Source organism: Leucopleurus acutus (genome assembly GCF_964270905.1).
Source record: "Leucopleurus acutus genome assembly, chromosome: 7".
Lineage (NCBI taxonomy): Eukaryota > Metazoa > Chordata > Mammalia > Artiodactyla > Delphinidae > Leucopleurus > Leucopleurus acutus.
Genome location: NC_139150.1, coordinates 48,683,913 through 48,699,427, shown reverse-complemented (window position 1 = coordinate 48,699,427; position 15,515 = coordinate 48,683,913). Strand labels below are relative to the sequence as shown.

The 15,515-nt window shown below is 38.1% G+C and overlaps 1 protein-coding gene across 21 annotated transcripts in view; it reads right to left on the bottom strand.

Moving 5' to 3' along the window:
- TRPM3 (transient receptor potential cation channel subfamily M member 3) overlaps positions 1-15,515 on the bottom strand; it is a gene marked incomplete at its 5' end in the record, with an annotated part of 803,286 nt that overhangs the window by 116,052 nt on the left and 671,719 nt on the right. For all 21 annotated transcript variants that reach the window (XM_082843093.1, XM_082843094.1, XM_082843098.1 and 18 more), the window contains one exon: positions 3,738-3,810. In XM_082843093.1, coding sequence (XP_082699219.1) covers positions 3,738-3,810 — 73 coding nt within the window. The remainder of the gene's footprint in view (positions 1-3,737; positions 3,811-15,515) is intronic.

The following is a 15,515-nucleotide window of genomic DNA, read 5'->3' as shown; positions in this document are numbered from 1 at the left end:
ATATATATATATATATATATATAAACTTATCCCAAAGCCTGTTGATCATTTATTCACGCATCCAACAAATATAACATACTGAATACTGACGGTGTGCCAGGCCCTGTGTATATCGTCATGAGTAAAACAGATATGGTCCCTGTCCTCATTTCTAGTTTGGCATCACCGTCATCATGATCTGTCCAACCATCACTTATTAAACAGAACTTTCCAGGTACTGTTAAGTGCTTTACTTGCATTATTAATTACAACTGTTACAATGACTATAAGTGAGGTATGATAATTGTCTCAATTTTACAGATTGGGAAACCAAGCCTCAATGAAGTAAAGCAATTTGTTCAATCAGGGAGTAGCGATGCTTTGAGTATGGCTGTAATTCTTACCATTATAAGGCCCTTTACTGGTGGTCTCACTGTGGTAAGTACTATTCTGAGGGGTTGGGGTGGTAGTGGAGGATGGGGTGGATGGTGTCTAGTGGGGAAAGCCTGAGACGATTTGGTCTTCCCAGAATCATTTTTTCCTAAGGGATAGACTTTGGTCTTGGGGAAAAAGTGTTAAGAATGTAATCTCCTTTAAAATTTTTGGCAGAAATAATCAAGTACAGACAATTAAAACTGAAAAGGTTATAATGATTATAGTAATAAATAACAATATATAGTAAATAATATTCATAAATTGCATATTTAGGTCTACCTGAAGTGAACTGCATGAGAATGCCTTGGGAGAATGTCTGAACCCTGATTAGTATTCATTTGACCTAGTTTCCATTTTTGTCTACTGAGTGAAGAATTTATTCCACTAAGGTGCATGAGGTGCTTGCATGTGAGGTAAATCTGACACTCTTTGACCCTCAGTACTTCTTTTAATACAACTGCAGAGACGCGTATATTTTTTAGTTGCTTTTGGTCTTCTCAGCACTCTTTCCTCCTCTACTTTCTGGCTACAGAACCTCTTTATTGTGTTGTTGGGAATCTATAACTCTGAGACTCAGATGAAGCTGATCCCATCTTGTATTTCATGCTTACAGGGATTCTCCCATCTTATTTGCCACGGTGATGAATTCAGGGATGGGCACTGAACCAAGGCAAGCAAATCCAAATGCTCCCTGGGACTTCTCATTGTAAGTATGAGGAAAGATGGCTCTTTTGAATTGGGGTTTGCTCAGTGGATTGGATGTGAGCTTGGCACTACTGATCGCTATTTTGCATAACAAGTGTACAGACTAACGTCTAAGAAATGGAGTATAGACCCTGATGACACCGTTTGAGTCCTGCATGCTACTCTGCCTGAACTCACTTCACCCTCAGACTTCCTGGCTGTGTGAACTATTTTATTTCTTTTTGTTTGAACTAGGTTGAACTGTGTTTCTATCACATGTAACTAAAAAAATTTCTGGTTAAGTCAATATTTCACCAGAGGTCTAATCTTTAAAAAGAAAACAAGTGTCAGACTATACTTCTTCTTCCATTACATTAGGTTAAATTGTGTGCATTCTAGTTTCATCATTAAGATATTGTGCGTGCAGCTAAGATCATCTGGCAGCTGAGGGCCGTGGTAAGTGTTCTGAGAGTTTTAAGGAAGTAGAGGTCCTGATCTGTTATCACTCGGATACCCGTGGAGTCAAAGGGGCAAATGCCTGAAATCTCTGTGGCAGTGTAGAGCCAAGAAATCCTGGATGCCCCAAAGACTCATACATGTTTGTAAACAAAACAATAGAAGTGAGGAGACCTGAGTTTAAGGCTTGACTCTGCCACTGATTTGCCTAATGATCTTGAATGTCTTTTAGCCTCTTTGGCCTCAATTTCCAAGTTTGTAAAATGCAAGGGAGTAGCAAGGTGAAAGAGGGTATTGTGGCTTCAGGGTGGCTTTGGGATGAAGTAATAATAAGAGGCCAGTAGCAGACATAGGTCTGGGGGGCCCATGCTAAGGTTCTAATGCTCATGGCCAATCTGCTCCGTGACATCTAAGTTAAAGATTTGGCTAAAGAGGTAAAATGAACCATCAGGAAACAAGTCCATTTGGGGGAGCCTGATTTACAGTCAAAGGACACAAGGAAGATTAAAAGTGGTCTCATACAGAGAAGGGCTTAATAATACTTTTGTTAAGAATCTACGCTGTAAAAAATGCTGGTTGAACTTCATCTCTACCTGAAATATTTCACTGTTCTCCCACAGTTTACCCCCTATGCCCTTTTAAACCTAAAATAAATATGCCACACATTTTGACTTTGGAGATATCTTTGGGACAAAATTTCATCTATTTCCATTGCATAATATTTAATAACTTTGCATTGCATATAAATGATGAAAGTGTCAACATGAATGTCTTTTTTGGCCTTAATAAAGCTATCTAAACAGTTCTGGGTTAAAAAAAAACAATATTAAAAAGAAAGCAATCATGCATGTGTTGTATTAAGCTGCCTACACACAGAAAAAAGGGTGGGAAAGATGGAACACATAATTAGAAATAATTTTTTAATTTTCAAAGCAGAGCCACAGTAAATTCCCATAAAACCTATTCATTAATCATCCAATTTTAAGCAAAGACAGCTTCTCAGTAAACATTCTAGGGTGTTAGTTACTTACGAAATGTATCTGGTGCAGAGAATTATTGGACAGAAACTACTTTAGAATATATGTCAAAATTTTTGTTTTATCAAGGATTAATTAAGCCATTTAAAAATGAGTTATTTAGCAAGACTAATTGTGTATTTATATCAGTACTAGTTTGTGACAATAATTCTGCATTTTCTAGTTAATAGAGTTGGAGGGGCATGCATTCAGAAGTAGTTTAAAAACATTAGATTTTACCCACTTTTATTTCAAATTTAGAGTTTTTTTTTAAAGATACAGTTTTAAAGGAAAATGACTCTGAAAACAGTGATTTTCATTGTTTTGTATGATCTAATCTAATCAATAGCATTCTTACTAGAAATTTTTTCTAAAGTTAGAACATATTGACTATTTCTTTTGGCATTTGAATTTTTATTTTAAACTTTCTTCTTTATAGTCTGAACAAATTAACAAATACATACCTTAAAAAGAGTTCTTTCTCTGCTTAAGAATAGGTAAGTAATTAATTAGTTTATTAATTACTGATAGCATTAATTATGTCTGAAGAAGTGAACTGCAGAAAATAAAATGGTAATTATCTCTGAAATGATTGTATAAGTCCACAGGACATTTGATTTCCTACAAATTGTTTTCTGTTAGTTCTGTATTCATTACATGTCTTACTTAGATTCCCCAGTGGTATTTTGTTTTTTTTTTTTTTTTGCGGTACACGGGCCTCTCACCACTGTGGCCTCTCCCGTTGCGGAGCACAGGCTCCGGACACGCAGGCTCAGCGGCCATGGCTCACGGGCCCAGCCGCTCCACGGCATGTGGGATCTTCCCGGACCGGGGCACGAACCCGTGTCCCCCCCAGGCAGACTCTCAACCACTGTGCCACCAGGGAAGCCCTACATTAGCCTTTTAATTCATATATTTTTATGATTGAATGGACACGGATGAACTGTAGTACACTTAAATTTTATGAAATTGAGTCACACTGTAACAGGTCTATTATAGGGGAATTTAATAGCATTAAAAATGTCTTATAACAGAAGCCCTTATGTTATCAACAATTGGATGTGTCATGGTATCATTTGGAATTATATCCACTCTTAGGAGACATAAGGTTACTGTGTTAATCCATTTAAATTATTTTTGCACTCTCTGGACGTAGCAACTCTTTACCTTTAAGCAAAGCTGTCAGGATGGCTAAATCAATGTCCTGGTGTCCTTCTGATCCCATCCGAAATACTGTAATCTGAAATTTGAGACAAGGTGACCATTAGCAATGCATTTTTTCTCTCAAGAGAAATTAAATCAATGAGACCATATTTGAACACAGACTATCTTAATATCTATAAGGTAGATTCTTAACCACAGGAAAAGCATGCATACCAAGAATTCAATTAGAGGGGTCTGCAACTCATTAAGAGGGAATTGCCTCAGTAGCCTCCAAACAGAAACCAACTTAGATAATTCATTGATTATGGTTACAATCTCTGAAACCAGAGACCAAAGAAAATGTCCCCTTCTACCATTTCAGTTTTAGAATTAAAACTTTCCAGATGTGCAAAAATGTGTAAGCTATAATTTAAACTATGAGGTGAGAAATTAAGTGTTTAAAAATAGCTAGTTAGTATGCCCTTCAGTAAGTGGCCCCACTATGTATGCATGTGTGTGTGCCCCTGTGTGTTTTTGTGTATATGCACGTGTGCAATATAGCCATCACTACACTCTCTCTTCAGCAATAGTTATTCAAGGGTTTCAATATTGTGATGCCTCTAGATCCTTCAATCCTCTCAATAACCTTAAACCTTCTTGAGAATGACTTAGTATCCAGGTTGTAAGAATGAAAAAGCACACAATAAAATAACATTTTTTCCTCTTAATTCTGGTAAGAAAAGTATTCTCTGGGGATGAATGATGGGGAGGAGAGTACAGATGTAGCAGTGAAGGGTTAATACAAGTTGGATTAATATGAAGTCCCCACATCATGCTTAACAATAATGAAGATTTTTTTTCCAAGTCAGATGGAAGCTACTTAAGGAAGCCAAAAGGTTATTTGAATATATACATTGGTTGAATTACTACTGTGATCAACTGCTTTAGACTTCATTTCTTTATTTGTAAACTGGGAAAATAATAGGGCTTCCCTGTTTCTAACCACATAGGAAGTAAACTTTGTAGGATTTGCTAATGTATAATTCTAAGTTTTGCCACCATGATGAAGAGAACAGGTACCTAGAATCACAGTTAAACTGTCAGTTGCCTTAGAAATCCTCTAGTCCACTATCCAGAGACAGAGTATCAGCATCAAGTTAGAAGAACAGCTGTGACTGGAACCAAGATCAGAGATGAGAGGTAGTTCTTCTCTGTTCTGAACTCAGAAGTGCCTTAATTGGGAAGAAAACTTCAGGTCCACTGGAGAAAGAACCAAGGAGCAGAAGTGGAATTTTGGCTAAATCTTCAACTCTTTAAGCCAGGGCTGGTTAGGGTTTGAAAGGTATTACTGTGTGCTGAGCTGGTAGCAAGCTGTGGACTACCAGGATAACATCTCTCATTGTTTTAGAAGAATTCAGAAATTAGGCATCAAACGGAATTCCTTAAACATCTGACCTACTTGTTCTGCAGATGCCTATATTTCACTGCCCAATTAGAGATCCCATTTCAGATGCAAATTCTTCCAAGGTAGCAAATAGATAAATTTACCCTGAAATATAAGAGTATCAGGTTTTCTTAGGAACAGCTTTGAGGAGGGGAAAGGAAGGTTTACAGTGTGGAGCTGCTAAAGGATTTCAGGGTGGGGGTGGTGGAGATGCAGATATGTGTGCTGTTGTTTGTCCAGGGGCCTGAAATAGCATTGTACTCTGGGGCTTCACAGATTTTCTGGAAAACTGGTGTGGAGGGGATGGCTGTCCACCTGTCTGTGGCACCCCATCCCCATGGTGTGCTTAGACTGAAGTACCTAAGGATCCTAGAAAGAGGGAGAGGAAGCACCAAAGGGAGGCTGGAGGATCCAAAGATGAAATTTATTTCATAATTTTCCCTTGAGTTGACCTGAGATATTATGTCTCCATTACTCTAAACTTTTTTTTTTTTGCGGTACGTGGGCCTCTCACTGTTCTGGCCTCTCCCGTTGCAGAGCACAGGCTCCGGACGTGCAGGCTCAGTGGCCATGGCTCACGGGCCCAGCCACTCCGCGGCACGTGGGATCTTCCCGGACTGGGGCACGAACCCATGTCCCCTGCATCGGCAGGCGGACTCTCAACCACTGCGCCACCAGGGAAGCCCTACTCTAAACTTTTTAATTTGAAATTAAAATTTTAAAAATATCAATTACTCAATTTATATGTCTTTCTCAGGAAAAAAAGAAGTCAAACAAGAAAACCAGAGTCGTCTTCTCCTACCACCCCTGGTGTTGGCAAAGATTCAGAAAACCAGGTGTTCTTATTCTTGGTGGGGATGTGAATCGAAATAGTAGTTTTGGAGTATGATAGATTGCTTTAAAATTCCTTGGTTTTTATGTATTATTCTTTAACAGCAATTAGCAAAATATTATTTGCTAATATTTTATTTAGCATCTTTTCAACTATGTAAGTGAGGTTGGTACATGTCACCATTCTTGCCTAGTTTTGGTATTAGAGTTGCACTAACTTTTCAGTATGAATTGGTAATCTTTTAAAATTTACTTATGCCCTAGAACAGTTAGCATAGCAAAGGAATTCTCCTTCCGGTAGGTTTAGTAGGATGAAGCATTTTTAAGGATAGATCACTGATCATCTTTATAAATTTTTCAACAGTTACTAATCAGTTTAGATTTTCTGCTTCTCCTGGACTCAATTTCATATATTCTCCTATGTAATCAAACATTTCATCTAGATTTTCAAATTTATTGGTATACAGTTGTACACAGAATTCTCTTATTACTTAAAAAATCTCTTTTATGTATAGCATTATATGGCAGCTTTTTTGATTCCTCTTTTTCACTTCATCAAAATCATTGTCATATCAAAGAATCAGGTTTTCATTTATCTTTTTATGATCATAACATACTTTATCTACTGTTCTTTTTTGATTTGTATTTTATTTTTTATACAGCACTTTATTAGTTATCTATTTTATACATAGTAGTGTATACATGTCAATCCCAATCTCCCAGTTCATTCCCCCCCTCCCCCCCCCACTTTCCCCCCTTGGTGTCCGTACGTTTGCTCTCTACATCTGTGTCTCTATTTCTGTCTTGCAAATCGGTTCATCTGTTCCATTTTTCTAGATTCCACATATATGCGTTAATGTACAATATCTGCTTTTCTCTTTCTGACTTAACTTCACTCTGTATGACAGTCTCCAGGTCCATCCACGTTTCTACAAATGACCCAATTTCATTCCTTTTTATAGATGAGTAACATTCCATTGTATATATGTACCACAACTTGTTTATTCATTCATCTGTCAAGGGGCATTCAGGTTGCTTCTATGACCTGGCTATTTTAAATAGTGCTGCAATGAACACTGGGGTGCATGTGTCTTTTTCGATTATAGTTTTCTCTGGGTATATGCCCAGTAGTGGAATTGCTGGGTCATATGGTAATTCTATTTTTAGTTTTTTTAAGGAACCTCCATACTGTTCTCCATAGTTGCTGAATCAATTTACATTCCCACCAACAGTGCAAGAGGGTTCCCTTTCCTCCACTCTCTCCAGCATCTGTTTTTTGTAGATTTTCTGATGATGCCCATTCTAACCAGTGTGAGGTGATACCTCATTGTAGTTTTGATTTGCATTTCTCTAATAATTAGTGATGTTGAGCAGCTTTTCAAGTGCCTCTTGGCCATCTGTATGTCTTCTTTGGAGAAATGTCTATTTAGGTCTTCTGCCCATTTTTTGATTGGGTTGTTTTTTTAATATTGAGCTGTATGAGCTGTTTATATATTTTGGAGATTAATTCTTTGTCCATTGCAAATATTTTCTCCCGTTCTGAGGGTTGTCTTTTTGTCTTGTTTTCTTCTTCTTTCTTTAAAAATTTATTTTATTATCTTTGGCTGCCTTGGGTCTTCATTGCTTGAGCGGGCTTTCTCTAGTTGCAGCAAGGGGGAGTTCCCTGCACTGCAGTGCGCGGGCTTCTCATTGTGGTGGCTTCTCTTGTTGCAAAGCATGGGCTCTAAGCACTTGGGCTCAGTAGTTGTGGCACACAGGCTTCAGTAGTTGTGGCTCGCAGGCTCTAGAACACAGGCTCGGTAGTTGTGGCACACGGGATTAGTTGCTCCATGGCATTTGGGATTCTCCTGGACCAGGGCTCGAACCCATGTCCCCTGCATTGGCAGGCAGATTCTTAACCACTACGCCACCAGGGAAGCCCCTCGTCTTGTTTATAGTTTCCTTTGGTGTGCAAAAGCTTTTAAGTTTCATTAAGTCCCATTTGTTTATTTTTGTTTTTATTTCCTCTACTCTAGGAGGTGGGTCAAAAGGGTTTTCATTTTATTGACCAATATTATTATTTAAATTTGAAGTTACTATTCCCTGCTCATTCATTTCTTCTACTTTTGCTTCCTTAACTGCTCTTTTCCTAGAAGTTGACTTCTTGGTCAATTTATTTTCATTCTTTCTTATTTCTAACAAATACATTTAAGATTATGTATCTCACATGTTTTCATATGCATTATGTAGTTTTCATTCACTTTTAAATATATGTAATTTATTTTCTCTTACTTAAAATTGTTTTTAATATTAGAGTGTATATGTACATATATATGTAACATTTTGTAAATGTATTATTTTGTTTGAATAAAGTGTTTATTCTCTATTTGTTGGGTACAGAGTTCAATATTATATATAGATTACATACTAATTTTTGATTCAAATACTCTACATATTTACTTGTTTCTTATTTCTGAGAGGCATGTTAAAATCTCCTATTTTGATTATACATGTCACAATTATTCCTTGAAAGCAAACACTCTTTGCTTTGTATGTTTTGAAGCTTCTTATAAATGTATAAAAGGTTTGTGACAATCTGTTCTTGGTAGACTGAACTTTTAATCAGCATATAATATCTCCTCTTCCTATTTAATGCTGTTGCTTTGTATTATATTTTGTTTTATATTAATATTGTAATTGTCACACATACACTTATGGAGGATTAGGATTTGTCTGGTATATTATTCCATCTGGTTATTTGTCACTTTTCTGTGATCACTTTGTTTTAGGTGTGTATCTTATAAACAGCAAGGCTAGATGTTTTTTCTAAAATTCAAATAAAATCTCTCTCTGAAAGGCAGAAAAGAGTTCAGCTACGTTTAATATGATTATTGATTTTTTTGTCTTATTTCTTCCATCTTACTTTATGTTTTCTAGATTTTCTTATCATTCCCCTTCTACCCCTTTCTTTTCCTTTAAAAATATCATATATTGGGCTTCCCTGGTGGTGCAGTTTAAGCATTCGCCTGTCAATGCAGGGGACATGGGTTCGATCTCTGGTCTGGGAAGATCCTATGTGCTGCAGAGCAACTAAGCCCATGCGCCACAACTACTGAGCCTACATGCCACAACTACTGAAGCCCACGTGCCTAGAGCCCATGCTCCGCCAACAAGAGAAGCCACTGAAATGAGAAGCCCATGCACCACAATGAAGAGTAGCCCCTGCTGCGGCAACTAGAGAAAGCCCGTGTGCAGCTACGAACACTCAACGTAGCCAAAAATAAAAAAAAAATTAATTAATTAAAAAAATCATATATCTGCATAGATAATACATACACATGGCAAAAAAAAATCCCAAGAGTAGAAAGAGATATATGGTGAAAATTAAGTATATCACTTCTGTCTTCAGTTTTCCAGTACCCCTTGACAAAGGCAACCAGTATTATTAGCTGTAGAGATGCTCTACACATATACAGACAGAAATGCATATGCCTCCCTTTCAAACAAGTGGTGGCAAGCTTTACATAGTAGTTTATACTTTGCTCTTTTACACTTGACAATCTATCCTGGAGACCATTCTATTCAACCATGAAGAGATGTGCACCCTTATCTGCTTAGTGCCTAATGTTTCACTACATACCTGTATTTCTATTAATGAACATGTGGGTTGTTTCCAATCTGCTGTCATTATTAACACCACTGCAGGGGATACCCTTGTGCACACATGGCTGAGTATACCTGTAGGATAAAGTTTGTAGATATAGAATTTCTTGGCCCAGTTAATCTGAGAGAAGCTCTTTAATTCATTACCCTGATTCTGCTCCCAGGCCTCTCCTGTTTTCTACCTTTATTTTGATCCTGTATGGTAAGTGAAATAACTTTTAACTTCAAAGTATATATTTTTTCCTATAATTGGAAACTCTAGTTTCTATACCACCTTATTTTTAATTAGACTATAGAGTTTATTTGGATTTCACCAGTTTTTTTTAAACAGATTTATTGCAGTATAATTGCTTTAAAATGGTGTGTTAGTTTCTGCTTTATAAAAAACTGAATCAGCTATACATATACATATACCCCATATCTCCTCCCTCTTGCGTCTCCCTCCCACCCTCCCTATCCCAACACTCTAAGTGGTCACAAAGCACTGAGCTGATCTCCCTGTGCTATGCGGCTGCTTCGCACTAGCTATCTGTTTTACATTTGGTAGTATAAGTCCCTGCCACTCTCTCACTTCATCCCAGCTTAGCCTTTCCCCTCCCCTTGTCCTCAGGTCCATTCTCTACATTTGCGTCTTTATTCCTGCCCTGCCCCTAGGTTCTTCGTAACCATTTTTTTTTTTTTTTACATTCCATATATATGTGTTAGCATATGGTATTTGTTTTTCCCTTTCTGACTTACTTCACTCTGTATGACATACTCTAGGTCCATCCACCTCACTACAAATAACTTAATTTCGTTTCTTTTTATGGCTGAGTAATATTCCATTGTATATATGTGCCACATCTTCTTTATCCATTCATCTGTTCATGGACATTTAGGTTGCTTCCATGTCCTGCCTATTGTAAATAAAGCTGCAATGAACATTGTGGTACATGACTCTTTTTTTTTTTTTTTTTTTTGCGGTACGTGGGCCTCTCACTGTTCTGGCCTCTCCCGTCGCGGAGCACAGGCTCCGGACGCACAGGCCCAGCGGCCATGGCTCACGGGTCCACTTGCTCCGCGGCATGTGGGATCTTCCCGGACCGGGGCACGAACCCGTATCCCCTGCATCGGCAGGCGGACTCTCAACCACTGCGCCACCAGGGAAGCCCCATGACTCTTTTTGAATTATGGTTTACTGAGGGTATATGCCCAGGAGTGGGACTGCTGGGTTATATGGTAGTTCTATTTTAAGTTTTTCAAGGAACCTTCATACTGTTCTCCATAGTGGCTGTATCAATTTACATTCCCACCAACAGTGCAAGAGTGTTCCCTTTTCTCCACACCCTCTCCAGCATTTATTGTTTGTAGATTTTTTGATGATGGCCATTCTGACTGGTGTGAGGTGATAACTCATTGTAGTTTTGATTTGCATTTCTCTAATAATAAGTGATGTTGAGCAGCTTTTCATGTGTTTGTTAGCAATCTGTATATCTTCTTTGGAGAAATGACTATTTAGGTGTTCTGACCATTTTTGGACTGGGTTGGTTGTTTTATTGATATTGAGCTGCATGAGCTGCTTGTAAATTTTGGAGATTAATCCTTTGTCAGTTGCTTAATTTGCAAATATTTTCTCCCATTCTGAGGGTTGTCTTTTCGTCTTGTTTACGGTTTCCTCTGCTGTGCAAAAGGTTTTCACTTTCATTAGGTCACAATTGTTTATTTTTATTTCCATTTCTCTAGGAGGTGGGTCAAAAAGGATCTTTCTGTGATGTATGTCATAGAGTGTTCTGCCTATGTTTTCCTCTAAGAGTTTGATAGTGTCTGGCCTTACATTTAGGTCTTTCATCCATTTTGAGTTTATTTTTGTGTATGGTGTTAGCGAGTTAGGGAGTTCATTCTTTTACATGTAGCTGTGCAGTTTTCCCAGCACCACTTATTGAAGAGGCTGTATATTCTTCTCTCCTTTATCAAAAGTAAGGTGACCATATGTGCGTGGGTTTATCTGTGGGCTTTCTATACTGTTCCATTGTTCTGTATTTCTGTTTTGTGCCAGTACCATACTGTCTTGATTACTGTAGCTTTGTAGTATAATCTGAAGTCAGGGAGCCTGATTCCTCCAGCTCCGTTTTTCTTTCTCAAGATTGCTTTGGCTATTCAGGGTCTTTTGTGTTTCATTACAAATTGTTAAATTTTTTGTTCTAGCTCTGTGAAAAATGCCACTGGTAGTTTCATAGGGATTGCACTGAATCTGTAGATTGCTTTGGGTAGTACAGTCATTTTCACAATGTTGATTCTTCCAATCCAAGAACACGGTATATCTCTCCATCTGTTTGTATCATCTTTAATTTCTTTCATCAGTGTCTTATCGTTTTCTGCATACAGGTCTTTTTATGTCTTTAGGTAGGTTTATTCCTAGGTATTTTTTTCTTTTTGTTGCAGTGGTAAATGGGAGTGTTTCCTTAATTTCACTTTCAGATTTTTCATCATTAGTGTATAGGAATGCCAGAGATTTCTGTGCATTAATTTTGTACCCTGCTGCTTTACCAAATTCATTGATTACCTCTAGTAGTTTTCTGGTAGCATCTTTAGGATTCTCTATGTATAGTATCATGTCATCTGCAAACAGTGACAGTTTTACTTCTTCTTTTCCGATTTGGATTCCTTTTATTTCTTTTTCTTCTCTGACTGCTCTGGCTAAAACTTCCAAAACTATGTTGAATAAGAGTGGTGACAGTGGGCAACCTAGTCTTGTTTCTGATACTAGAGGAAATGGTTTCAGTTTTTCACCACTGAGAACAATGTTGGCTGTGGGTTTGTCATATATGGCCTTTATTATGTTGCGGTAAGTTCCTCTATGCCTGCTTTCTGGAGGGTTTTTATCATAAACTGGTGTTGAATTTTGTTGAAAGCTTTTTCTGCATCTATTGAGATGATAATATGGTTTTTCTCCTTCAAATTGTTAATATGGTGTATCACATTCCTTGCACTCCTGGGATAAACCCCACTTGATCATGGTGTATGGCCCTTTTAATGCACTCTCAGATTCTGTTTGCTAGTAATTTGTTGAGGATTTTTGCATCTATGTTCATCAGTGATATCGGCCTGTAGTTCTCCTTCTCTGTAACATCTTTGGTTTTGATATCAGGGTGATGGTGGCCTCATAGAATGAGTTTGGGAGTGTTCTTCCCTGTGCTATATTTTGGAAGAGTTAGAGAAGGACAGGTGTTAGCTCTTCCCAAAATGTTTAATAGAATTTGCCTGTGAAGCAATCTGGTCCTGGACTTTTGTTTGCTGGAAGACTTTTAACCACAGTCTTAATTTCAGTGCTTGTGACTGGTCTCTTTATATTTTCTATTTCTTTCTGGCTCAGTCTCGGAAGGTCGTGCTTTTCTAAGAATGTGTCCATTTCTTCCATTTTATTGGCATATAGCTGTTTGTAGTAATCTCTCATGATCCTTTGTACTTCTGCAGTGTCAGTTGTTACTCCTCCTTTTTCATTTCTAATTCTATTGATTTCAGTCTTCTCCCTTTTTTTCTTGATGAGTCTGGCTAATGGTTTATCAATTTTGTTTATCTTCTCAAAGAACCAGCTTATAGTTTTATTGATCTTTGTGACTGTTTCCACTGGTGAAAGTGGGGTGTGAAAGTCCCCTACTATGATTGTGTTGCTGCCGATTTCCCCTTTTATGGCTGTTAGCATCTGCCTTATGTATTGAGGTGCTCCTATGTTGGGTGCATATATATTTACAATTTTATATATTCTTCTTGGATTGATCCCTTGATCATTATGTAGTGTCCTTCTTTGTCTCTTGTAATAGTCTATATTCTAAAGTCTCTTTTGTCTGATATAAGAATTGCTACTCCAGCTTTCTTCTGATTTCCATTTGCATGGAATATCTTTCTCCATCCCCTCACTTTCAGTCTGTATGTGTCCCTAGGTCTGAAGTGGGTCTCTTGTAGACAGCATTTATATGGGTCTTGTTTTTGTATCCACTCAGCCAGTCTATGTCTTTTGTTGGAGCATTTAATCCATTTACATTTAACGTAATTATTGATATGTATGTTCCTATTACAATTTTCTTAATTGTTTCGGATTTGTTATTGTAAGTCTTTTCCTTCTCTTGTATTTCCTGCCCAGAGAAGTTCCTTTAGCATTTGCTGTAAAGTTGGTTTGGTGGTGCTGAACTTGCTCAGCTTTTGCTTGTCTGTTAAGGTTTTAATTTCTCTGTCGAATCTGAATGACATCCTTGCTGGGTAGACTAAACTTGGTTGTCGGTTTTTCCCTTTCATCAGTTTAAATATGTCCTGAGTTTCTGCTGAAAGATCAGCTGTTAACCTTATGGGGATTCCCTTGTGTGTTATTTGTTGTTCTTCACTTGCTGCTTTTAATATTTTTTCTTTGTATTTAATTTTTTAAAATTAATTAATTATTTATTTTTGGCTGTGTTGGGTCTTCGTTTCTATGCGAGGGCTTTCTCTAGTTGTGGCAAGCAGGGGCCACTCTTCATCGTGGTGCGTGGGCCTCTCACTATCGCAGCCTCACTTGTTGCAGAGCACAGGCTCCAGACGCGCAGGCTCAGTATTTGTGGCTCACGGGCCTAGTTGCTCCGCAGCATGTGTGATCTTCCCAGACCAGGGCTCGAACCTGTGTCCCCTGCATTAGCAGGCAGATTCTCAACCACTGCGCCACCAGGGATGCCCTGTATTTAATTTTTGATAGTTTGATTATTGTGTGTTGGTGTGTTTCTCCTTGGATTTATCCTGCATGGGACTCCCTGTGCTTCCTGTACTTGATTAACTATTTCCTTTCCCATATTAGGGAAGTTTTTAACTATAATTTCTTCAAATATTTTCTCAGTCCCTTTCTTTTTCTCTTCTTCTTCTGGGACCCCAATAATTTGAATGTTGGTGTGTTTAATGTTGTCCCTGAGGTCTCTGAGACTGTCCTCAATTCTTTTCATTCTTTTTTCTTTATTCTGCTCTGCAGTAGTTATTTCCACTATTTTATCTTCCAGGTCACTTACCTGTTCTTCTGCCTCAGTTATTCTGCTATTGATTCCTTCTAGAGAACTTTTAATTTCATTTATTGTGTTGTTCATTATTGTTTGTTTGCTCTTTAGTTCTTCTAGGTCCTAGCGAAAGCTCTCCCAGAGAACTCCATTTCAATGCTAAGACCTAGCTCCGCTCAGTGCCCAGCAAGCTACAGTGCTGGACACCCTATGCCAAACAACTAGCAAGACAGGAACACAACCCCACCCATTAGCAGAGAGGCTGCCTAAAATCATAATAAGGCCACAGACACCCCAAAACACAACACCAGACGTGGATCTGCCCACCAGAAAGACAAGATCCAGCCTCATCCACCAGAACACAGGCACTAGTCTCCTCCACCAGGAAACCTACACGACCCAGTGAACCAATGTTAGCCACTGGGGAGAGACACCAAAAACAGGGGAACTACAAACATGCAGCCTGCAAAAAGGAGACCCCAAACACAGTAAGATAAGTAAAATGAGAAGACAGAAAAACACACAGCAGATGAAGGAGCAAGATAAAAACCCACCAGACCTAACAAATAAAGAGGAAACAGGCAGTCTACCTGAAAAAGAATTCAGAATAATGATAGTAAAGATGATCCAAAATCTTGGAAATACAATAGAGAAAATGCAAGAAACATTTAACAAGGACCTAGAAGAACTAAAGATGAAACAAGCAACGATGAAAAACACAATAAATGAGATTAAAAATACTCTAGAAGGGATCAATAGCAGAATAACTGAGGCAGAAGAAGGGATAAGTGACCTGGAAGATAAAATAGTGGAAATAACTACTGCAGAGCAGAATAAAGAAAAAAGAATGAAAAGAACTGAGGACAGTCACAGACCTCTGGGACAACATTAAAC